General features: G+C 34.5%; 1 protein-coding gene across 1 annotated transcript in view; it reads right to left on the bottom strand.

The window, feature by feature from the left end:
• Positions 1–4,928: 4,928 nt before the first annotated feature.
• LOC126881645 (anoctamin-4) overlaps positions 4,929–26,584 on the bottom strand; it is a 122,146-nt gene continuing 100,490 nt past the window's right edge. The window contains exons 17-23 of the mRNA XM_050646018.1: positions 26,106–26,311; positions 22,815–22,920; positions 17,116–17,190; positions 16,961–17,058; positions 16,771–16,830; positions 12,762–12,906; positions 4,929–5,182 (exon numbers count right to left, since the gene is read on the bottom strand). Coding sequence (XP_050501975.1) covers positions 5,061–5,182; positions 12,762–12,906; positions 16,771–16,830; positions 16,961–17,058; positions 17,116–17,190; positions 22,815–22,920; positions 26,106–26,311 — 812 coding nt within the window. The 3' untranslated portion in view covers positions 4,929–5,060. The remainder of the gene's footprint in view (positions 5,183–12,761; positions 12,907–16,770; positions 16,831–16,960; positions 17,059–17,115; positions 17,191–22,814; positions 22,921–26,105; positions 26,312–26,584) is intronic.

Below are 26,584 nucleotides of genomic sequence, written 5' to 3'. Positions count from 1 at the left end.
GTTTGGAAAAAATGGCTTTTTCTTCAGAATAGAAAGATTAGTATCAGAGATACGAAAAAATGTTTAATAATGAAATTGTATCTTTTTTAATTTCCAAGAGCCTGGTTTTCAAAAATGTTTTCTACGGCAAAAATTCAGTGAACTGTTGACAAATAAAACTTGTACTAACATGCAAGAACCATTTTTACCAACCCATTCAACGTCTTTGTTGACCAAACCTACAAAATTCTTTTTTACTAAACGCCATAAGATAAAAAATAAAAAACTTACGGTTAAATAATCAATATATTTTTTTGAAAAAAAAAACGAGAAATCCAATTGGAAGCATAATAATGTAAGTTAGCGGTGTTTTCAGACATTGGCCTTATTCATTCTTCTTTGTTTATGTATTATTAATAGATTCTAGAAGTTTGAGTGGCTTAAAATCATTAGTTTTTAAAATACTAAAGTTAAAATCAAATAACAAATTTTTGTAGTTTGGTAAATTTTAAAATAAGTTTCTTCAAAATAGAAAGATTAGTGTCAGAGATACGAAAAAATGTTTAAATATGAAATTGTAGGGTTATTATCCCGCAAGAACTTGGTTTGAAAAAATTTTTTCTACAGCAAAAATTGAGTGAATCGTAGATGAGTACAACTGATAAAACATTGATTTTTTTGATATAAAACTAACACTTTCGATAGCGAATAAATCGAAAACTAGTAATTTATTCAAAAAAATATATAGAGCATTTTTTGCTTAGAATTAACGTTTTTATCAACTTTTGCGGCCAAAATAAAATAAAAAATTTCCACCCCCGAGATGGGGTGGCAGCCACCCCATGGTAAAAGCGCCTTTTGGAATCATATAGATTTTGATCCTTGGACTATCCACTACTTATTCTCAAATTTTCAAGCAAATCGATTCATTCTGTAAAAATTGCAAGGTGAAAAGCTTCGGTTCCTGGACTAAATCATAAACTTGTCAGGATGACACGTTCCACAATTAAAACTTTTCCTGTTCCAGTGTTCCGTACATCAAAGTTTGTCCGACTAGACACCGTTAAGCTATTAACAAATGTTCAGCTTGCTGTTAGTAAACTTTTTTTGGTACGCGGGTCCAGGCCTATAGGCCATTGTTAATCTACTTTTGATCTCTTGGGTGAGACTATATATATCTACACAAATGAAAGCCACTATTACTCCACAGGAAAGAGTGACGGGGTTTCAATTTATTTAGTAATTTTCTTAATACAGCATCTCTTTTGTCTCTGTTGTAATAGTCATTATCTTTTTTTTACAAATAAGGTTCAGTTTTATAAATTTCAATGAAACCACCAAGAACTTCATTATTTCGTTACGACATTTTTCAATATTTAGGTACCTACCTAAACTGATTATTTTATTTGGAAAAAAATTAAAGAAACTAAAGAAAGAAAGAAACTGAGACTTATTCAGTTTTCTCCATCTTTGATATGAACCTGACGTAGTACCGGCATTTAATTTAATTTTAATCTGTTTGTCCATTATCCAGTGTGTGTTATATGTTATGTGTTAATATCTAGGTATCACTGTAAGACAACCAGTATCTACCATAACCTTACTTAATGCCTAGTTGCACCAACGAATCTTAAGCTCCAGATTAGCTCAGCTCAGCTTATAGGTCCATAGTTTTCGACTTTTAGTTAAGCACAGCTTAACTGAGACAAAGTTTAAGATGCAATCCACGTGGCAATCCATTGTAGCATGCTGAAAATTGATCTATGGTTTAATGGTAGTGAAGTTGATTATAGTTACTTTCGAGTATTCGTTACAAATCGTTACTTTTGTATAAAGTAATCATTTACAGTATTCGTTACTTTGATTACTATGATTACTTTTGTATTCGAGTACTGGTAATTAGAGATGTTGAAAAAGTATCTATTCGTTACAAAGTACTCGTTACTTACGAATACCGAAAGTATCGATTACTATACAGAGAGGCAAATGGTTACTTTGATTAGTTTGATTAGTCTGATTACTTCTTTCCTTCGTACCAATCGTATCAAAGCGAGTAACGACTATTGTATCTACTTTGATTACTTTGATTACTTTGATTACTCTGATTACTTCGTTGCTTCCTACCAATCGTATCAGAACGAGTAACGACTATTGTATCTACTTTGATTACTTCGTACTAATCGTATCAGAGCGAGTAACGACTATTGTATCTACAACCAGTACACTTGATTACTTTCTACCAATCGTATCCCAGCGAGTAAAAACAGATCGGTGAAGGCCGTTGTTATATCGGAATACCGATACAAAATACCTACTTACTGAGAAATACGATTTTCGATATGATTACCGGTACTCAAACACAAAAGTAATTATAGTAATCAAAGTAACGAATACTGTAAATGATTACTTTATACAAAAGTAACGATTGGTAACGAATACTCGAAAGTAACTATAATTAACATTACTACCGGTAATCATATCGAGAATCGTATTTCTCAGTAGGTAGGTATTTTGTATAGGTATTCCGATATAACAACGACCTTCACCGATTTGTTTAATGAATAAAAATGATTTGATTACTGTGATTACTTTTGTATTTGAGTACCGGTAATGATATCGAGAATCGTATTTCTCAGTAGGTAGGTTTTATTTTTTTTTTTGATTCTGTGAATTTGTGAATTATCTACTATGTAATCTACATCGGCAAATCGCGTAGTTCTAGATAAAAATATAGGGTTCTCGCATTCGATCTTTGTCAATGACATATGACATACATTACATATTTTACGTATACCATTATACCTCCCTCTGTTTCATCTTCTATCTTCTCCTCACCCTCACACCCTTAAAACGCTTCATACCGATAACGATATTCGATAACACTCATAAAATACCGGCACAGTCCGTTACTCGCTGGGATATGATTGGTAGAAAGTGATCAAGTGTACTGGTTGTAGATACGATAGTCGTTACTCGCTCTGATACGATTGATACGAAGTAACGAAGTAATCAGAGTAATCAAAGTAGATACAATAGTCGTTACTCGTTCTGATACGATTGGTAGGAAGCAACGAAGTAATCAGAGTAATCAAAGTAATCAAAGTAGATACAATAGTCGTTACTCGCTCTGATACGATTGGTACGAAGGAACGAAGTAATCAGAGTAATCAAAGTAACGATTTGCCTCTCTATATAGTAATCGTTACTTTCGGTATTCGTAAGTAACGAGTACTTTGTAAAGAATAGATACTCTTTCAACATCTCTATTCAATGGTGCGACGCGTATGTTTAGTTAGCTGAGCTTAAGGCACGTTTTAAGCTTAAGATCTGTTGGTGCAACCAGGCATAAATGAAACAAGTGTTACGACATTCTAGGATACCTTCCTGATTTGACGAAACGCCCCCGATGATTCTCTAGGAGCGAAGGTAAACTTGGGCAAGATTTAATAAAATTCAGTGCTCGATATCTGCCTTTTATTTCCATAAAATTGATATTCAGGTACACCTGATGAAACCGCCACACACATAACAAATGTACTCGCCCGTCAGGTAGAACTGATCAAATTCTCATCAGGTGTCAGGTCGCCTGAGAGGCTAGCTATTCCCGCAACACACTATCATGCAACCTTTTGATAGATCTAACTGTTTAAGTGTACCTACCTGATAGTGAGTGGCCAACCCAACCTATTCTTTGACAGCTCCTTTAATGACTATTTACGATCATTGCCCCTCCGTTTCTTGATGAACGTTTCACAAACACCGGACAGCACCAAGTGCCACTTTGATCGCTCGGTTTGCCATTCCTTTTATCTTGTACGTCCATATTTGTTTTCAATTAGGTTTGGATCCAAAGACATCTCTACATGGTCTCTTTCTACACCTCTACATGCTCTCTACCCTATGGATATAGGGAAGTAAAGTTTAAAATATATAAAACCATCATACAACCAATGGCAACATATGGTGTAGAAACATGGATCATGGCAGAAAAGACAATAAGCCTTATTAATACTTTTGAAAAAAAGATATTAAGGGGGATATTGGGACCCGTTTGCGATAATGGTATATGGAGAATAAGGTTCAACCACGAGTTATATCAATATTACAAACATCCATCTATAGCAAATTATGCAAAAATACAAAGATTGTGATGAGCAGGTCACCTTATAAGAATGGTGGAACGTTGCGTCGGCCAGTAAGAAGACCAAGGAAGACGTGGTTAGACGAGGTGAGAGCCGATGCTAAAGAGATATTGAGGGTGGATAACTGGAGGAGAGCAGTCAGGGACAGATACTTAGAGGGCGCTCACAACGAGGCACTGATCCTCGCTCCATAGTATCGCTCGCACCACACAATTGATCGTCAGGTAAAATAAATGCATTATTTTAAATGCGAGCGTTCACGAACATGAAGAGTACGATACTATGCTCTAGGCAAGATTACGATGCAATGGTCTCCGTTATGAACGGAAACTATCGCATTATGCTTAAGCCAGGTGCCGACTTGGGTGTAGCATCATAGGAAAGAGAGAGAGAGAGAGAGAGAGAAAGCGAGAGAGAGAGAGAAAGAGAGAGAGAGAGAGAGAGAGATAAGTACGCACGAACACGGACGTGGGCACATACTTCTTCTGCTTTTTGTAAAGACAAAAGAGAGAGAGAGAGATAGAGAGAGAGAGAGAGAGAGAGAGAGAGAGAGAGAGAGAGAGAGAGAGAGAGAGAGAGAGGATGAATTGTCTTGAACTGTAAACTAAGGATGATTCTTGGAAATTTTACTGGTAAGGTGGACTTTTACATTAATTTTACATTATTTTATAGCTGTAGTTATCGTTTTATTGTTGTCGTTTTAGGTAACTCCAATTTACTTACATTTACAAATATGCCTCATGCCATTTACCCCTGTCAAAAGAACTAGAAATAAGAAATACTTTAAACATAATTGGCGGAGCTGCATCATTATGAAATACTTTTATTCATCTTCATACTGTAATACATCTAATAAAAACCACCATTCGAAAACGAAACATATAATAAATACAGTAAAAAACAGTTAAGACTTATTTTACTAGAAGGTAGTAGTAGATATCAATAGGACGCTTCCCAAACTGTGTTTTCTACCGAATTTCTTTTCCGAGTGGTCACTTCTACGTGTGCATCTAGTCCATCGGATAATCGACTCAATCTTCTCGCCCAAGAACCCCGCATACCTAAAAAATAATATTAGTGTAGGAAACAGAGAGGTCGCAAAATGAACACAAGTCCGGTTTTATTTTTTTTCTGGTATATAAGGGGTGCTTATTATGAGACGTAACTTTTTCTTAAAAGAATTCGCCCCGGAACTCCCCTTTTCATCCCTTTAAAGGCGGTAATTTGTGGTTTTTGCGAAACGTAGCTCTTCATCTAAGTTTTGCCAAAAAATTACTTAATAATAAAATGAAGAGGACTATATTCCTACTATTTATTTCCCGACAGCATATGTCTATCACCCACCGTTTAGCGGGGGGTGGCGCCCCAAAGTTGACAAGATTTTAAAAAAGATGTTTTTAAAAAAATATTTTTCCCTAACTGTAATGAAAATCAAGAAGAAACCTTGCGGCAATTAATCACAAATAAGTGGCTGATTTTTGCTTTAGGTTTCATTTAAGGGCAATTGCCCATTTTTTTATTACAGGGTGTTACATTTTATAAAACCCCTTTTTATACCATCTGAACCGCTTATGGTAGAGTAAACAAACTTTCAGCGATTATCCATGTGCAAGTATTATTTAGAAAATTGTATAATGCACCCCCATAGTTTCCCCGGGACCACTCAAAAAAAGGAGAATTCATAAAGAAAATAATCAAACATTGATTTTGGGCCACCACTGTGGCTTTAGGGTGCAAAGAAAGTAAAATATGCATAGGTCATAATGTGTAGCAGACAGTGTGTTCTTTTATTTTCCATAAGTTCTTTTATTTTATCAATAAAATGAATAGGTGGCGAAAAAAAAACAAAAACTGGAGCCCACCAAAACATTTCTGAGGTTTACGGCGCCACTGTGCCGTAACGGTTGCTTATACGAAAAAAATGCATAAGACCTTATTTGTAGAGAAAATGTTGGTCTTTAATTCTGTATAAGTTTTGTTTCAAAAAAATGTAAAGGTAATGAGAAAATCGTAAAAACGTGCTCGCCAAGGGATAGGGGTAGTTTCTGCAGTTTATTTTCAAGGATAGGGGTAGTTTCCCCAGTAATGTTGCAATAACCATATACATTTATGAAAAACCCTATTGGCGGAGCATATGCCCATATGGGTCAAAAAGCAAAAAAAATTTTTTTTCAGCCCCCCATTTAATTTTTTTTGCTACAGGGGTTGCATCAAGGAATCGCTTTTGTTGTCTATGCATGGGTCATAATAACGTGCACAAAATGATATATGAAGTATTTTAATAAAGGGCATGGTGTGTGAAGGATTCCAAGAAAATCACTTCCTTTATTAATTCTCCTTTTTGGGGTGGTTGCGGGCAAAAAATGGGGGTGCATTATACAAATTTGTAAGTAACAGCAGTACGTGGATCATCGCTTAAAGTTTTTTTACTCTAGCATAAGCGGTTCATATGTTATAAAAAGGGGTTTTTTAAAATGTAACACCCTGTAATTAAAAAATTGGCATTTTCCCTTAAATGAAACCTATACCAAAAAATCAGTCACTTATTTGTTATTAATCGCCGTAGGGATTCTTCTTGATTTCCATGACAGTTAGGGAAAAATATTTTTTTAAACTTATCAATTTTGGGGCGCTTCTCCGCTAAACGGTGAATGATAGACATGTCTGGAAATAAATAGTAGGAAATATAGTCCTCTTCATTTCGCTATTTAGTAAATTTTTTGCAAAACGTACAGGAAGGGCTACGTTTCGCAAAAACCACAAATTACCCCCTTTATAGGGATGAAAAGGGGGGTTTCGGGGCGAAATTTTTTAAGAAAAAGTTAGTCTCATAATAAGCACCCCTCATAATATACCAGAAAAAAAAATAAAACCGGACTTGTGTCCATTTTGCGAATTTTTTCGGGTTCAACCTCTATTTCCTACAGTATATGTTATTTTAACAGTTTAATATTTGGATAGGAACAGGAATATTTGGAAAACGAGATTCAGGAAGAAGAAAAACATCCTGTTCCATGCGAGGAAAGTGCTTCTAACCATCATCAATGAAAAACTAAACTCAATTATCTCAGGTAGGGGAACAAGAGAACGTTCTTAATATTCGTCACATTATAAAAAAAAATCCCAAAATTATGCATAGGGCAGACCGGGGTTGGTTGTTACAGGGGTAGGTTGTTACAGACGCTTTTATTATTTACGAACAGTCGTTGACTCCATAACAAATCTGAAGAATTTCGCGCATGTCTGTTACCTATAATATATCCAAACGACACAGCGCCAGTCCATCGTATAATCCCGTACAGTGTGGTTATGTGTTTTCATGCCTCCGAATAAAATTTAATGTGCCGAAGTAAGCATTAATATCTTTGGTAATACATAATGATATTAAATATTCTTGTGACGTGAATATGCATCAGTATATTATGTTTCTTTTTTTATTATATAGTTGCTCAATAAATATAGTTTTGTTAAAGTTATTCAGCATTTTTTACAAACCATGCTTTTGGGGTTGGTTGTAACAACCAGCCCCATAACGGGGTTGGTTGTTACGTTTGTCCTCAGCATATATTTTACACTTTTTGCCTAACTCAATAGTGTTTAAGTTTTATTTCAGTTTTTTAATAAGTAAAAGAAGTGTTAAACTTTTGTTTGATTTATTTAAAATACATTTCTTAAAAGTAGTTTTTGTTATATTATTCTTTTAGCCAAATCTGTAACAACCAACCCCGGTCTCCCCTATTTGTATTTTGTTGACTACTCCAATGCCTTCAATAACGTATATTGATGAAATGTGGCATATTCTTCTCACTGGTAAATTTTTACGTGCGTTTTGAACTTAGGGTTCGTCTCAAGAATTTGCGTCGCAAATTTACCTGCTTGACCATCGAAAATTTGTTTATCGGTCGTTGTGCGCGCCTGCTCAGGTTGTGTGTAGTAACTTAAAAACACACACTGTACAAAAAAAGCGTCCACACTGCAAACATTATGCGACACAAATCCTTTGATCTTCGCTCAAAAACCTACAACCGATGGAGCGTTGCGTTGTGTGCGTCGAAAATTCTTGAGTCCTATTTATGCGACGAACACGTCCACATTAGCATAATTTACATCGAGCACGCAAATATTTACGACAAACGGCTGGTTCGTCGCAAATTTTTACCAGTGAGGACGCAGCTTTAGAAAAATAGGTACGCCAGAACATTTAATATATTTGTTACAAGAACTGTATGTAAATAATACCGCTAATGTAAGAGTTATTAATGTGCTTTTGAAAATACTTCAAATTGAAATCTGGAGTTCGGCAGGGATGTATAGGGGAGACCAGGGCAAAACGAGCCTCGGGGAGAACGGGAAATGCATCGGTGTGCATAACTTACAACGTGGGTTGATTCACTTCAGTCATTAAAAAGAAACTTTTAATCACGTATTTTGCTTCTTTACAGACATAAAATCCGTTTTCTTTTGTTTTGTTAAAAGTTTAGGTGATATTTATAGAACTGCTATAAGATGAGCAATCAAGTTTTATCACGTTTTTCATTCAAATATGATAGATATGTTACTGAATTTTAATATTGCCTGCTGCGAACCGTTTTATAGCTTTTACGTTAGAAATTACTAATTTTATTTGAAATGATGTCTGTTGGGGCAAAGCGGTCGGGGCAAGACGGGATATTATCCCATCTTGCGCCGCTCTTCTAAATTGCCACTATTTTACAGCATTAAAACTTTGTAAGAAGAATCTGACTAACGCTCGGTTTCATAATCAGTTAAAGTGGACTTTAAATTTTAAGTTGGTACCTTTACCAATGCAATTCATATGGGTAAATGTCAACTTTAAAGTGAACTTTAGATGTTCACTTTAAGTTGATTATGAAACCGAGCGTAAGATTAATAAATCTGACTAATAAAAAAAAATCAAAGAAAACTAAAGAAGAAAACGAGATGGACACTGACTTATCAGAAGATGATGAAGATTGTGGTTACATCTACTGTGGATACTTATATTTGCAGTCAACTGAAGGATGGGTAGTGTGTAGTGTCTGCCATGGATGGGCTCATAATTTCTGCGCATATGTTGAGAATGAAGACGAAGGTGCTCATATTGGTAAACTCTGCCAGCTTGACTAAAATACATTCCCACGCCTTAAGCTTAAAATCTGTTGGTGCAAGCAGGCATAAGTATACAACAAATATACTTCTAGATCGTTCAATTCATTATTCATTATTCTATTATAATAAACATCATATCTAAACTCTAAAAACTCACTTTTCTAGCTTTTTTGGCTGCAAAATCTTTAATCAAATTTTTAAAGTCTAAGGCTTGAAAAAGCTCAGCATTTGAAACAAAACTGGCCGAACTAGACAATCTAGAATCTTCGTCAGAAGTCGAGTTACTCAAGTAGTTTTTGATTCTTTTCAACACACTGAATGATCTTTCTCCAGATGCATTAGATGTCATCATGCATAGTAGAATTCGCAAAGTCGTGTCCATATTCGGAAATAATGTTGTTAACTGTTTTTCATGAATGATTTTCAGATACTCCAAAAGTGTATTTCTCGGAGGCTTGGTAATCTTGTTGTCATGAAGTTCTCTTTTTTCATCAAATATACCTTCAACAAAGCCTTTGAACTGTACACACTCTTCTCCAAAGTCGCCATCTATATCGATTCGATACTTTTTAGTCAAAATAGAAACGTTTACCCCGATTTCTTCATTGGAAATTGATGATAAGTTGTTTTAAATCCATATTCTTCATTAAGACTGAATTTCGGACCTTTCATTCAATTCTGAATAAAGCTTGTCAATTACAACATTGAATCTTTAAGTTTTCTTTGCCATTAAAGTGGGGTTCAGTGGATTTATCTTCTTTGTCTTAGCCAGGGAAAGCTTTTATTTTCGGGCGACTTTTTATTTCAAGAATATAGGTTTCATTTTTAGACAACTCTTTTCCTCTTTTTTCATAAGAATCAAAGGTTGTCTCTCAGACTCAATGCATACTCCTTTAGAGATTTGTATGTTGCAAGTCACATGTGTAGCAAGTCTGTAGCAGTTAATGTTTTGCTACTCTTATAAAAACGTTGTAAAATACCACGTGTTTAGTAGAATAGCCATTCTCTTATTTGAAAAACTGTTTACTGATTTCAATCCAATTAGTAAAATTTTTTTACCAAAAAAGTTTTTTTTACAAAACGCTGCGGCCCCCTTTTGCTTGCGGCCCTAGGCCGCGGCCTAGTCGGCCTAGTGGTAAATCCGGCACTGAAGGAATGGTAGCGGGTAAAAAATCCAGAGGAAGATCTCCAGTACGATGGTCGAACTAAATATCAATAGACAGTAATAGTTGTACCAAAAAAACGCACAGGAATAATTGGATAGAAATAGTCTAACAAATTACATGCCGCGAGTCTGGGCCTATATTACCACTAGGCTCGTGAGGTACCTATTATAGGCACTCGTGAGGCTCGGGCACGGGCCCGTATTTTAATGGGGCCCGGAAAGATCACCAAAAAATTATTTGTATTACAAGAACAAAATAAATTTTGAAAATTATTTCATTTTACGAACAGGAAATGAAAAATGATAACAATAAGATAACAAAAGAATTGAACAATGTTTAATTGTTTAAATATAAATTTTATTTATTGTTAATAAAAATTTAAATTTCTGATGCTATTATAGTTCTATAATAAATTTAAAAAAGTTATTATTATTATTAAATTATATTTAGGAGCCCGAAAATTGTGTAGTGCCTCGGGCCCGATTTGAAGTAAAATAGGTCTGACGCCACTACATCCTTATGAAGGAGAACAGATAGAGGAGAAGGACCTTTAATAATCTATTGCAGCGGTTCTCAACCACCGTGTCGCGACACACTGGTGTGTCGAAAGAACCTATCAGGTGTGTCGCGAGATTTACGAATACGATATTTTTATTTATATTTTTTTACTTATCCATTATAATATACCAATCATGCATTCAACCATTTTTTTACTATTAGGTATTGTTGTGATCTTGATTATTGATATGAGATAATATTCTTATTTGTCATTTAATTTAATCAATGCATTAATAATAATTTAATTAATTAACCAGATCACATATCAATATGTTTTCAATCTCAGGGCGAATTATAAAATTAATTACTTACTTACGTGGCTTCTAAGTATTTCTCAATGGTTCCTAATCGGGATAGGAAAGAAAAGAGTAAAATAATACACACATATGGGTTACAATTGTAATCAAAATATTGTTTATTTTATTTAAATGGCAATCACTGCTTAATATTTGCTATATCTTATTATTCTTAAACATAACATTTACACATGGGAATCTTATTTCCTTTTGGTTTCCAATTGAAAGTTTTTATTAACATTTAACTATTATGATTTATTAGCAACAATTCTATTTAAGTTTGATGAAGCTTTTCTGATATTATTGATTATGTTTCTTCAATTTTAAATGTGGTATTTAATATGAAAAACCCATACATTCATGTCCAAACAAATGAGACTGACCTTTTTCTGGTGAACTGAGAATGTCTTCACACAAGACCCGTTTCCTGCTATCCTTGGCTGCGATCAAAACCTCGTCCTGGCTTCCAGTAATGTTCTCCTTTGAAACTAGCTCGTATAGCTCTCGTTTCCTGCTTCTGTCGTGATGCTGTGTTCTACCTTTTTCGAAACTGCAATCAGCTACCGGGAACTCTTGGCTCAAGGAGGTTCTTTTACTCTCAACCTGGCCTACCTCTCGTTCCACGATAGATACTCCACACTCACGGAACTACACCGGCTTTCTCACTCTCCGTACACTACCGTCTACTACTGGACTTCACTTCTCGACAGCTCAAAACATTCTGATCTCTATTTGTCATTCATTCCCCTACTTTCTAAATATCCCTTCCAGATTCACAAATCAACCTTCCACCACCAACTCTCATTCGCAGTATTCCTCAAAACCAATTTTTAATCTTTCTAAATATGCTTAATGGATTTCCAAAAAAAATAGTTAATTCCCATTCTAAAATTACTTTCTACTATTTACAAAATTTAATGACCTATTATCTACTTCAAATGAGTCTTATTTAGCATAGGCTAATGATCGAACCTTCCGCGAACAACGATAATGACCTATTATATATTTCAACTGAGTCTTATTTAGCATAGGCTAATGATCGAACCTTCCGCGAACAACGATAATGGTACGCGCCATTCACTTTGTTTATTCTCGGCGCATTGTCCCGAGTTTCGTTTAATCACTTCTTAAAATTAAATATAACAATTTGTTGTATACAGGTTGTTCTAAATTTATATGCCCGTGGTTGAGAAAATTGAAAATATTTTATATTAAATTGAATTCTGCTTATAATTATCAAAATTTAATTTTCAGATCAAATAGAAATATAACAGTATATACCACGTTATACCAATCAATAAAGTGCCAATCCGTAATTGTTTCCTAATATATTCATCTGTACTTACCTACCACTAGCAAAAATTTGTACATATAAGTGTGTCGCGAATCTGTAAGGAGTACGTCAGTGCGTCGCTGAGTAAAAAAGGTTGAGAACCGCTGATCTATTGGATGAGTTAGGGATAATAAAGAGGAGACACCTTTCTAAACAAAATTAATACTACAGATACTACCTGCTCGGTTTTCACCCCTCGATGTGTTATTGTTATCCCGGAAAGTTTGCATCAGTTCTTCGTAATCGTAGTCGCTCTTCTTCAAACCGTGCTCATATTTGGCTTCTTTGGCTAACAGAGTTTCTCGTTGGATTTGAGTTTTTAGCTAAAAGTAGTTACGTATACAGTGATATTGAATAGAAGCTGTCGCTTCGATGCAAGTGATACATTCAAGGAATCAACTTCTGCATCTGGATAGTGTCATTTTTTATTGCAATATAAAAGAGTTCTAGTTTGTATTTGGGTGAATCCATTTCAAATCACTCAATTTTGGAGCAAAAAAAAAATTTGGATCTCCGATTTGTCTGAAAATTGTTATATAGCTTCTGCGGGACGTAAAAAGAAGATATTTAAGGTCAAAAAATCATCTTCTTCTTTTTTTCTCAAAATGTTATTTTATGCGATTTTACAGTGATTTGGTGTTTATTTAAACAAATTTGCATTTTCTATCGTGAAGTATCAATGGAAAACAAAATATTTTCATAGATGGGACTCAAAAATGTCATTATATGGCATTATAACAAGTTACTTTGATTCAAAACAAGTTTTTGGTCAAATTTTATAGTGGAGAAAACGTTAAAATACCGTTCTTTACATTTTTCTCCATTCCCAAAATACATCATAATCGATTTGGCTTAAAATTTGCCCACAGATAGCCAAAACATAGGACTTTAAATGGTGAGAAGGATTTGAATTATATTACAATACCAAAAAAGTTACATGCAATATCATAGTCAAAAATATAGGCATCTACTGTAACTACAATTAACTCGAAAATATCGACCTCACGACAAAAATTGTTAAAAAGAAATTGTAATAATTGTAAATACGATTTATTTTCAACAATTTCAGTTCCTACCATTTTTGTAGAAAAGTTAAAAATGGCGGAGATATTGAGCAAAACAGGTTCTCCTTTAAAATCAAGATGGCGGCTAACATAACGGAGGAATTCATTCGTGATTTTAAATTTAGGCTACTATATTGACTCCCCTAAAGATTAGAAAAATAAAATTTTGGGCAGCTCGGTATGCAAGCTGCTCAAATGCTATCCCGACTGGACTAATATACTTTTGAGTCTGATATTACTGCATGTAACTTTTTTGATATTGTAATATAATTCAAATCCTTCTAACCACTTAAAGTCCTATGTTTTGGCTATCTGTGGGCAAATTTTTAGCCAAATCAATGATGATGTATTTTGGGAATGGAGGAAAATGTAAAAAAAAGATATTTTAACGTTTTCTACACTATAAAATTTGATCAAAAACTTGTTTTGAATCAAAATAACTTGTTATAATGCCATATAATAACATTTTTAAGTCCCTTCTATTAAAATATTATGTTTTTCATTGATACTTTACGACAGAAAATGCAAATTTGTTTAAATAAACACCAAATCACTGTAAAATCGCATAAAATAACATTTTGAGAAAAAAAGAAGAAGATTTTTTGATCTTAAATATCGTATTTTTACTTGCCTCAGAAGCTATATACCAATTTTCAGACAAATCGGAGATCCAAAATTTTTTGCCTGAATGATTTGACATGGAATGTACCATTTTTCTATTGTATGTTGTTATTGGGCATTGTGAAGAAGGAGGCGTGCAAGAAGTTCTTGCAGAAACTTGCAGAATTTAACAATAAACGACGTTAACATAGAAGTGGTAGAACAGCTCACATACCTGGGTGTACAGAAAACTGGAACGGCAGCGAGGAGGAGGAAATGTGGAAACGGATAATGCTTGCTAACAAAGCCTACTCTCTGTCGCAGGTGTTTGGGTCCAAAGATATGCATAGGGAAGTAAAGTTTAAAATATATAAAACCATTATACGGCCAATAGCAACATATGGCGTTGAAACATAACGGGAAAGACGAAAGACGAACATTATTTGAAGTCGCAAGACGGAAAGCAGACAAGATATGTAGAAAGAAAAAGAGAGCCTATGAAAATAGACATATAGAAAAAATGGAAGAAAATTTTAAAAACAACGAAATCAGAATGGCTCACGAATACCTAAAAAAGATAAGAAGTGGGTATAAACCTCAAACAAGTCTATGTAAAAATGAAAGTGGACAAATAATCAGTGACCAACAGAAAGTCACAGAAACCTGGAAGCATTATTTTCAGACCCTACTTGGAACACAAGTAGACATGGAAGATGAAATGGGTATGAACTACGTAGAAGAGAATGAAGTAGGTAATGGAGTAGAAGCTACAACTATACAGGAAGTTCTCGAAGCTATTAAGGCCCAGAAAAACAAAAAAGCTCCAGGAGTTGACGAAATATCAGCAGAACTGTATAAGGTAGGTAGCGACCACCTAGCAAGTCACATCCACGCGCTCATCAAAGACGTATGGTAAGAAGAGAAAATACCCGACTACTGGAAGAAAAGTATAGTATGCCCGATCTATAAAAAAGGAGACAAACTCCAGTGCAAAAACTACCGTGGAATCTCTCTACTATGTACAGCATATAAAGTCCTCACGTATATTATAAACCAGCGTCTCCAACCACTAGCAGAAAATATTATTGGAGAGTATCAGACGGGCTTCCGACGGGGAAAATCGACACTGGATCAAATATTTACAGTCAAACAGATCTTGAGCAAATCTTGGAAACACGATATTGATGTTCACAACGTGTTTGTAGACTTCAAACAAGCATGCGACTCAGTCAAAAGGAACAAACTATACTATATATTGGCTGAATTGGCAATACCACACAAGCTAATAAGACTCGTTAAAGCCACAATGGATGAAACTTAGGCATGTGTACGAATATAAAACCACCGGACAGACTTTTTCAAAATTTCGCAGGGACTAAAGCAGGGAGATGGGCTGGCCCCAACATTGTTTAACCTGGCACTGGAGTATGCGGTTAGGCAAATGCAAACTGGACGAGGAAACCTACTGACCAACTGAACGGTTCAACTGACCGCTTATGCCGATGATATTTAGCCGAATAGGCTAAAAAAAAAGCACTAAATGCTAGTATGCAGGGAAAGAGACCGGTTGAAAAGCCAAGAAACGCTGGGAAGACACAGTAAACAGCGACGCACAAGCCCTTTTAGGAGTGCGTGTATGGAGAAGAGCAGCCACAGACAAGCAAGGGTGTAGGCAAAAAATAAAGGAGGCCAAGGCTCAATTTGGGCTGTAGTGCCGTAGAAGAAGAAGATGGCGTTGAAAAATGGAGCATACCTGAAAAGACAATAAACCTTATTAATACTTTTGAAAGAAAGATATTAAGGAGTATATGGGACCCATTTGCGACAATGGTGTATGGAAAATAAGGTTCAACCACGAGTTATTCCAATTTGGTTGTCACGTTTAGGTTATACCAATGTTACAAAGAACCTTCTATACCAAACTATGCAAAAATACAAAGATTGCGCTGGACAGGTCACCTTATAAGAATGGATAACGACAGAACACCTATGGTGAGACGTCGGCCAGTAGGAAGACCAAGGAAGAGGTGGATAAACGAAGTGAGAACCAATCCTTAAGCTACAACCGGTTTACAACAGAAGTCTTCCAAAAAAATATAGTACAACTTAGTGATTAATAATGATGATGTTGTTTCCACATTATTTGGTTGTTGGCTGTGAAAAAGTTAAGAAATATAGGGAAAGGTCAACAGCAGCAATGTAATTTGGCAAGTAACACTGTGTTTAAATCAAATCTTGACTCTCCAGGTGGGATGAGGGTAAAGACAGCTACCGCGTAGTGAAGACACGACTGTCTTATTCAGCGGACCAGAAACAAGTCAAGAGTTGGGATTGTGAATCATCTCCGGATGTACATATACCGGAAATGTAGGTATGGGGGACTCTTAGCGTCAATATTGCTTTTTTTATTGGGCTTCGTCAATTCAATAACTTCACTCAAAAGTTACTTCACTCTTCACAGATCAAAAATGACACGTTTATCCAAATTCAGAAGATTTTAGTCCTTGGCATAAACGGATTTACCTCTGATGGTATATCTGGAATGACGTACTGCATAATTCCAACCAAAGCAAACACGACATGCTTAAAATAAAAACAAATAATTAGGTTTCTGCGCTTCCGATGAACAGTTAGTCCAGATTTGTTACTTAATTATTTTATATTTTATCTAATGGCAGAGATGCCACTTTTTATAAGAAAAGTACGTAATTACCTCAAACACCACAACAAATGCCAGTCTTCCTGCGAAGACGTGCCAATATTGAGGACTTAGTCCATAGGGATCAGTTTCGTTGGGTGCATTACGGTAACCTAGCAAAAAATTATTACTATGAATTATGCAGTTTTTCTTTATTACCAAATTATTACCTCTATACTGACAAATGTCTGGGGGATTTGGTATATCAGCTCTCATATCCTCTCTGTAGTCGCTCGTATTAAAAGCTGAAACAGAAATAACTAGGTATTAGTTCGATAAACCTAAGTAAGATTATACTTTTAATCAGTGCTGTTTTTGTGACGGTAGGCGCCGGTACACCGTACCGGTATCTCTTGGAACAAAATATAAAAAAAGCAACAAAATTATAGACAAATTCCTGAATTTTTTCCTTGCTCCCAAATAGCTTTAAAACGTCCTTATTGAGGCTAAATTTAAAAAGTTCTCCCTGGGGCGGACCCCCCTTATGAACACTCACCAGGCCCCCCGGAACATTGCGTACCGGAACCTGTATTGTTACAGAAATAGCACTGATTTTAATAATAAATTACCAGGGCTTTCAAGCGCCCCGGGGCAAGTAATTTTAGGCGCCAATTTCCTCCATCCTTTTTATGTAGTTTTTTTGTAGCTAAGTGGATCGTTATACGGTATAAATACAAACTATTTTTATGTGTTAGGAAAGTATCATCATCATAATCTAACCGTTATCGTCCACTGCTGAACATAGGTCTTCTCTAAGTTTCTCCATGTCTCCCTATCTTGAGTTACCAGCTATCCAGTTCCCGGCAGTTCTCTTTACATCGTCACTCCAGCACGTTGGTGGTCGATCTCTGCTTCGTTTATCCGATTTTATAACAAAGAAAAAAATTGATATTGCGTCGTCGGGGTTGAAAAATACACGTTAAAATTAAGTCCGGAAGTGGATAAACTGACTAATTCTAAGCAACTTTTGTTCCATAATAATATACAGTTTTTCCTACTAAGTCAATATTTTTCCATTTATTTGCGAGTGAGTATGTTGCGCATGAGCATAAGTTGCGTTCATTTTTCAACATAAAAACCACGGTTTTAGACCGTTTTTCGCAAATAACACAAAAAGTGTGTATTTTATTGAGAAAAATTTAATAAATCTTGTGCACGCATGAAGTCAGTAGATCTAGTACAGGAAGAGTTGTAGCTCGAGTAAAGTGGGTTCTTATTCGTCAAATTAAATATCGAACATTTCAACGTGAAATAACCAAAAAATTAAGCATTTTTCGGGCAAAAATCATGACAACTTTAAAGTCTTTAGAAAAAGCTTTATTTTTGTTTTTTCAAAAAGTTTCTAGTAGCAAAAGTAAGTCGGTAACGCAGAAAATAAAGTTGGCCCTTTTATTTTAGTAAAAAACATCGTAAAAATCTCCGCTTAATTAGCGTCCCAAATGAAATTAATTGTTACAGGTTTACAATTTACTTCACTTATTTTTTTTGTATGTATATATGATCCAAAAGTTTCACCATTTAAAAGCGCTTATTTTTTTAAAAAATTGGTTTTACATAAAAAAAAATATATTGACATTTTTAAGAAAATGCCTTTTTTAAAAATTTTTCCTAAGAATATATTTTCGCTAAAATACTTACTTTTTGAGTAATTTGTCGGTGAAAAACGGTGGAAGACGAAAAACTGTCTAAAAACGTGGTATTTTTAACCAAAAATTTTCAAATAACTCGAAAAGTAGATATTGACTTAAGTAATATAAAAACTTTATAGAACAACTTAACTTTATAGTTACTTAAAATTCGTCAGTTTATTCACTTCCGGACTTATTTTTAACCTAAGTATATTTTCCCCCGTGAAGGAGTGGTACTCCCCTAGGGCAAAAGCACACGTCGACACAATATCATTTTCTTCTTTGAGTTGTTAGCTATGTGTATGCCAAATTTCATGTTAATCCAAGCGGTTCTTTAAAATTCAGAGGATTTGCAATATTTTACCGTGAGTGAATGGAGTAATAGTTCAGTTTAAGGGGAACGGAGCAAAATGCGAAATATTGATCATGTCAAAATTTTTAATGTGTTTTTAATGTATTCATTTTTTTTCAAATCTTGAGAAAACTAATAAGTATTTTTGAAAGATTTAAATACAGAATGAAAGACTACTTTATTACCGAGCGCCGAAAGTCCCTTAGAATAAATAAAAAGTTTCTTTGGAATGAAATATTTGCAATTAAAAATCACACTAAATTTTTCCTTTTATTTTCACCCCTGTAACTTATTAAAATAAACATTAAAGAAATTTTCAGGGATTTGCGGCCCTCGGTAATAATGTAATCTTTCATTCTGCGTTTAAATGTTTCAAAAATATTTATTAGTTTTCTAAGGATTCGAAAAAAAAATGAATACATTTAAAACGCATTGAAAATTTTGACATGCGTCAAAATTTTTTCATTTTGCTCCGTTGGTCTTTGAAAGAAATAACCGTTCGTACACTTAGGGGATCAAAGTAATAGGTAATAACTGCTATTTTTATATCTACCTACGATTGGTAAATTTTCAATTTCACAAGGTACTAAAATATTATTAATATTTCTGGTAATTTCGGTATTGTAAAATTTTTTTTTTTCGGCACCTGCCGGCGCCTTTTTACTTCGGCGCCGGAGGGCACCGCCCCTCTCCGCTCTTATGGACACCGCGGCCCTGTATATTACAGTACACAGAATGAAACTTGGCTCTTGAGAGATTGATAGTAAATCAAGGGTCTGTCATCCTGGGACCTGTACGCATCCACTGCTGGACATAGGTCTCTCTCAGTTCTTTCTAATGTGTCTGTCTTGTGGGGCTTGCATCCAGCTTTTTGATAACACGCTTCAGGTCGTCAGTCCATCTGATTTTTGGACGTCCTTTGCTCCGTAATGCTTCTTATCGTGGTCTCCACTCGACAGTACGTTTTGTCCATCGGTTGTCTGATAATCCGATGACGTGTCCCTTCCAATGTGATTCTTTCGATAACGTCTGTTGTTTTCATTCTACGACGTCTTTCTTCGTTTGAGATTCGTCCCTTCAGAGAGACACACGCTGTCACTTGTCTGGTTATCTCTGCCCAACCGAATTTATTATCCTAAGTACTTATACGATGCAGTCTGCTCAATATCCCTTCCATCAAGAGCAAAATTACGATTAAACACAATTTGTTCAACATAATTATTGCATCATTCATACGATGGGCTATTAACACGTTCAGTGCTACTCTTATATTAGCAACATTGCTGCCGGCCTGATACATATTTTTGAAATTTTTGTCTCCCCATTATTGTTAATATGTGTGTTATTATAAGAGTTAAAAACAAGACAAAATAAGTAGACACATTACCACAAATGCTATCACTCCTACGATACACATACTAAAAGTGCTAACATATAACTAAACATTATATTCGATATGGTATATGACGCACCGGTGCGTCATCCGTCCCTCTACACTACAAGAACTAGTTTGACGCACCGGTGCATCATCAGCACTGAACGTGTTAAGGGAGATGTCATCTGCGAATCTCAAATGACTGCGCTTCCTTCCATTTATGTTGTTCCAGAGAAATAAGGATTTTCTCGAGGCACTCAAATATTCAGGTAGCTGAATACTTTTTTAGTTATTGTAGACCTATAGGAAGAAAACCTACCTGTTTCCTGCCTAGAGTTCATGTCCGTTTTTTAATTATTAACAATTTAGTGCAAAAAACGCGATTTTTTTGATTTTTGCACCCCATTAAAAAGCTGACATAAAATTACAAAATTTGGTTTTTTAGAACATTAAAAAAAGCTTCAAAATACCGATTTTTGAATGTTAAAAAGTCAATTTGTCGCTTCGCAAAGTGCAATGCAAAATAAATGAAAATCGATTTTTGTTAATAACTTTTACTAAATTTAACCCATAATTTTAGGGTTTCACCCAAAATTGGGTATTTTTGAACTTAACAAATGCTCAAAATTTGAGACCGATCCATCAATTAGTTTAAAAGTTATTCTCAAATAAAGAAATTTAGCCTGTGTTCATTTGGGACAAAGTTAGCGTGTGTTTTTTTTAATTCACAGCTAACTTGTTTATAATAAAAATAAGAAATTAAAGAATGAGATTTGTATTTTTTGTTAAAAAATTTGCACAAACATTGTACCTTCACAGCACCCTCTACGATTTTTCAAAAATGTAGTTCAAACGGTTACTAGGGGGAACCTACAAATCCACCGAGTTAAAATACGGAAAAGCAAATTCAAGCTAGGTAATACAATTATTTTCTGTATGTCCGGATCAACCTAATGGATTTTGATCTTTCTTTTTTTAAAATAAAAATGTACACCATTTTTATTCAGTTGCAATGCGAAGGCAAAACAATCTTATTTTTCACTTAGAACAGGGAGCGTAGTCCAGCACTCTGAATCGACGATTTTCGACTCTTATTGGAGTCATCATCGGAGAGGTGTAGGCCTGCTGCTCTCTGCTTGAAGTGACCAAACCATGAAATAAAAATGTGTACCATTTTTATTCGGTTGCAATGCGAAGTCAAACACCAATCTTACTTTTTAATTAGAATACGGAGTGCAGTCCAGTTCCTTTAACCGCGATTTTCTGCTCTTATTGGAGCTTCATCAGAAGAAACGTAGGCACTGTTCTCCATACTCCAACTAAATTGCATCGAGAGGTTTTCCCACACATCGCAACCAAAGTGATGATAATAGGTGGCAAGCGCCATCTGGCAAGTGAAAGACGAAGCAAGTTTTCAATCCTAATAGTAAATAAATAATATTGAAAAATATTAAAAATCACTAAAAGATTTTTAAATTGAAAACTTATTGGTACATTTTCATGGTAACACCTCCAAGACTTCTATAATTTGCAAGTCATATGGATGCTGCAGTGAAGACGAAAGGGAAGGAATTCTACACCTTGCAATTCACATCCCCCGTCTGCAGCCGGCAAAGTTCCAACTGAAAAATGCACCTGGTTACTCTACGGAGTAATACGAAAGATAAAATAAAAATGTGTACCATTTTTATTCGGTTGCAATGCGAAGGCAAACCAATCTTACTTTTTAATAAGAATACGGAGTGCAGTCCAGTTCCTTTAACCGCGATTTTCTGCTCTTATTGGAGCTTCATCAGAAGAAACGTAGGCACTGTTCTCCATACTCCAACTAAATTGCATCGAGAGGTTTTCCCACACATCGCAACCAAAGTGATGATAATAGGTGGCAAGCGCCATCTGGCAATTGAAAGACGAAGCAAGTTTTTAATCCTAATAGTAAATAAATAATATTGAAAAATATTAAAAATCACTAAAAGATTTTTAAATTGAAAACTTATTGGTACATTTTCATGGTAACACCTCCAAGACTTCTATAATTTGCAAGTCATATGGATGCTGCAGTGAAGACGAAAGGGGGCTTCCTTCCCTAAATTTTCAATCCTAATAGCAACATTAATAATATTGAAAATATTAAAAATATTACTAAAAGATTTTTAAATTGAAAACTTATTGGTTCATTTCCCTGGTAACACCTCCATGGCTTCTAAAATTTGCAAGCCAGATGGATGCTGCAGTGAAGACAAGAGGGAATTCTAAAAAGTTGCAATTCACAACCCCCGTCTGCAGCTTGGTAAAGTTCCAACGGAAAATGGACCTAGTTACTCTATAGGAGTAATACTAATATAAAATAAAAATGTATACAGTCGAACCCGTTTATTAGAGTACCGGTTATAGGAATATCCCGGTTTATGGAATATAAATTCGAGGTCCCGAGACGTTTCCATTTACCCTTTAATAAATTTATCCTTTAATAAATAAAGTTGTTTGTAATACTAATATGATATGTATACTAACTTGATAATGAAGCATCTATATATCCAGTCAGAGTAAATGTTGGTGAGTATTTCACCTTATACACCATTCTTGGAATGAAATCGCTAGTATACGCTATCACAAATCCCTAAAAATTTTACACGCATTATTTTAAAATCTAAATTGTTAATAATAATAATGATAAGATCAAATTAATAAGTATCGCGAGGTGAAATTCTCGGCTTAGTCCACAACCAAAAAATGCAATTTTTGATCAACAGGCAGAAAATTCCACAAGGAAAAAGTTTTCCTGTAGTTGGCTGTATACCATGTAATACAAAAAACAGTAAATCCTTTATAAAAGGTATATTTAAAATCCCTAAAAAGGGCTATCAGGTTATATTCATTTTAGGTAAGCACTGATGATGACTGGTAAACCAGTCGAAAACTAGTTCTGATTTAATATACCTTTTATAAAGGATTTGCTGTTTTTTTAAGCAGAAAATTCAGACAGTGATGAAATTTGTATATCTGGGCAGGATCATTGACTGTAACGGTGGTATAGACATAGATATAATAACACGTAGATTAGGCAAGTCCGAAAAATAGCATAACGCGAAGCAGTTCGGGTCGGTGGTCTATCTATCTCGCTCTACCGGCGCTTAGCTTTCGGCGTAGCACCTCTTGGTAGATACGCTCACAATCGCACGACAGACAAAGATAGCTAGACCACCGTACTTGATATTAGTGTTACACCCGATGCATTGAGTGGCATATGACTAGCCTCGTCTATGGTTAACATGTCTCTGGGTATGCGTGATATGTAGAAAAGAATTAATAACGCTTGTATAGTAGGAAAAATTAAAGATTACCCATTATTAGCGATCATATTAAACATATCTTTTCTATGTTCCAAAAAATATTGATAGTACCAGTACTATAAGAACAGCTTATATAATTGCCCAGGGCGCATCTGTTTTGAGATGGACGTTGAGAGGCGACTCAAATTTTTTTGCAGAAATTGCTTGAAAATAACTCAAATAATATTAATTGAATTATCCTCCCACTCAGAAAGGTCCGGAACATTGTTTAAATAATCAAAATGTCAAAAAATGAAGGAAAAATTCGAATTTTTTCTTCGTTTTTTGATTATAACTTTGAAAGTATTCATTTCCGAGAAAAGTTGCGCTGACATAAAAGTTGCGTAATTAAATTTCCTATAATATAGGATTGGTTAAAATTTTTTAATATTGTCATCCTTGTTGCAGAATAGCAATAATTGCAAAAAAAACATCAAAATCCATTATTTGGATTTTACGTTTTGCAACTATTTATGTTACACTTAGGAACTTAATATTTTACACAGAAAAACTATATGATAAAATAAAACAATACTGTAAAGTTCATTAAGATCGGTTCAACAGATTTTACAACAGGTTTAGCTAAAAAAATTCATTTTTTCAAAATTTTGCAGGACTGAAAATAAAGCAGATAGCAATTTGATTTTTTTTGCATATAGAAGAGTACCGTACATACATTTGCAATTTACAGAATTAAAATCGATTAACTACCACGGCGTCAGGATTTTTTTAAATAAACATTAATTTTTGGTGCTACGCGCAGGACAGCTGTGTTCGATTTACACAAGTTGATTTCCACCAAAATTTCTTCCAATCTTTATCTAATATATTATTTTCTTACTCTATATTTTGTTGTATTTTAATATTTTAATTCTACAAAAATCAAACTAATTTGATTATTGTTTGTGAAATATATAGCATATTTTTAAAAATAATAAACTTTTATTCCCTAAATTAAAATATAATATGAACAAAGAAAAAAAAGCTAAAAAATTGCTAAAAAACTGTTATTTCAAAGGACAGTATACGTGTTTTTATTTTGCAATAAACAAATTTATTTATTTATATGGAAATGTACTAAAAATTAAAATGTATCAATCATTATCAAAGGTCATTGGAATGCCCAATCAGAGCAAACTATCCACTGTGCTGCGCATAGCACCAAAGATTAATGTTTATTTAAAAAATTCTCCAGACACCGTGGTGGTTAACCGATTTTAATTTTGAAAATTGCCAATCAAATGTACAGTATTGTTCTATATGTAAAAAAATTCAACTTGATGACTGCTTTATTTTCAGTCCTGTAACATTTTGAAAAAATGAATTTTTTTTGAGAAAGCTGGATTGCAAAATTTATTTTGCAAAATCTGTTGACTCGATCTTAATGAAATTTACAGTATTTTTTTATTATATCATAAAGTTTTTCTGGATAAAATATGAAGGTCCTAAGTGTATCATAAATGGTTGAAAAATGTAAAATGCGATTACTTGTTTTTTTTTTCTAAATTATTGCTATTTTGGAACAAGGGTGACAATTTTTAAAAATTTTAACCAATCCTACATTGTAGGAAATTTAATAGTACAACTTTTATGTCGGTAAAACTTTTCTCAGAAATGAATACTTTTAAATCTATATTAAAAAACACAGAAAAAAATCTAATTTTTCCTTTATTTTTTGACATTTTGATTATTTAAACAATGTTCTTGGCCTTTTTGAATGGGAGGATAAACCAAATATAATTCGAGCTATTTTCAAGCAATTTCTGCAAAAAAATCTGAGTCATTTCTCAACGTCCAAAAGTACTAATATTTTTACAGATGCGCCCTGGTCTTTAAGTATTACATGTACTTGCGTTGGCCAATATTTTTTTGTGACACGGTGACGGAAAAATACAGGGTGTTTTATTAGTTTTATACGTTCGTTCATTGGTAATCTTTCATTTTTCCTTCTGTAATATGAAGAATATACTTAATAACACGCAGAAATCCAGGATTTATCCTAGCTAAAACGAATTTAAAAATCTGTAACACAAATGTAAAAGCTGTATTATTGTATGGTTGTGAAACGTCGAAGATATCAGCACCCATATCAACCACTTATAGGTAGCAATAGTGCTTGACGAACATTAATTCGTATATTTTAGCCTAATCGAATCTTGAATGAAAATTAATGGAACCAAGCCTACCAAGAAAAGTCATAAATCAAATAAGGCGAAGAAAATGGAGATGGCTGGGCCGCACACTCCATAAATCCCCAGATGACGTTGCCAGGACAGCGCTGGATTGGAATTATCAAGACCAACGGAAAGTAAGCAGGCGTAATCAAACTTAGAAAGGGGCAATCTGGAAGAAGGAAAAGAAATGGGAAAGTCGTGGCTTGAAATCAAAGCACTAGCGAGAAATAAAGTTCACTGGAGACACTTCGTGGAAGCCCTAAATTTCTCTTAGAAATCTACTTCTAGAACATACTTACATTGGAGACAACAGCTGCGTATGTTATTGCTCTAAGTATTCCATACCAAGCACCAATGTCTTCAACTCGTTCCGCTAACGGTCTTCGGGCTTGGGTCACCATTTTATAAGCATCTAATCTTATTTCAGCTATATTATTTAACAAGGCACATAATGGAGCTAAAGGAAATGCAGCTACAAAGAGAGTGACGAATCCATACTGGAGAACTAAAAAATAAAAGATGTAGTATCATATTTCCTTAACTTGCGGATGGTATAGTCCATACCTACTTATAATATTTCAGTATATATTAAACTAATTTCATAAGAGATAGGCGTCAGGTCAGGAAAATCCTGCACAGGCCAAGTACTGAACCTAACAATGTGCAGGAGAAGGGATTTGAACTGAGGTAGATAGTGGGTTAGCCTTGGTAGACCTCACGACGGCATACGATACAATAACTGCTAAGATCTGGAACACTGTGCTTGACTACGATCTAG

This window comes from Diabrotica virgifera, chromosome 3, assembly GCF_917563875.1.
Source record: "Diabrotica virgifera virgifera chromosome 3, PGI_DIABVI_V3a".
In the NCBI taxonomy this organism is placed as follows: domain Eukaryota; kingdom Metazoa; phylum Arthropoda; class Insecta; order Coleoptera; family Chrysomelidae; genus Diabrotica; species Diabrotica virgifera.
Note: the sequence above shows the minus strand (reverse complement) of the source record. Positions and strands in the feature narration are given on the sequence as shown.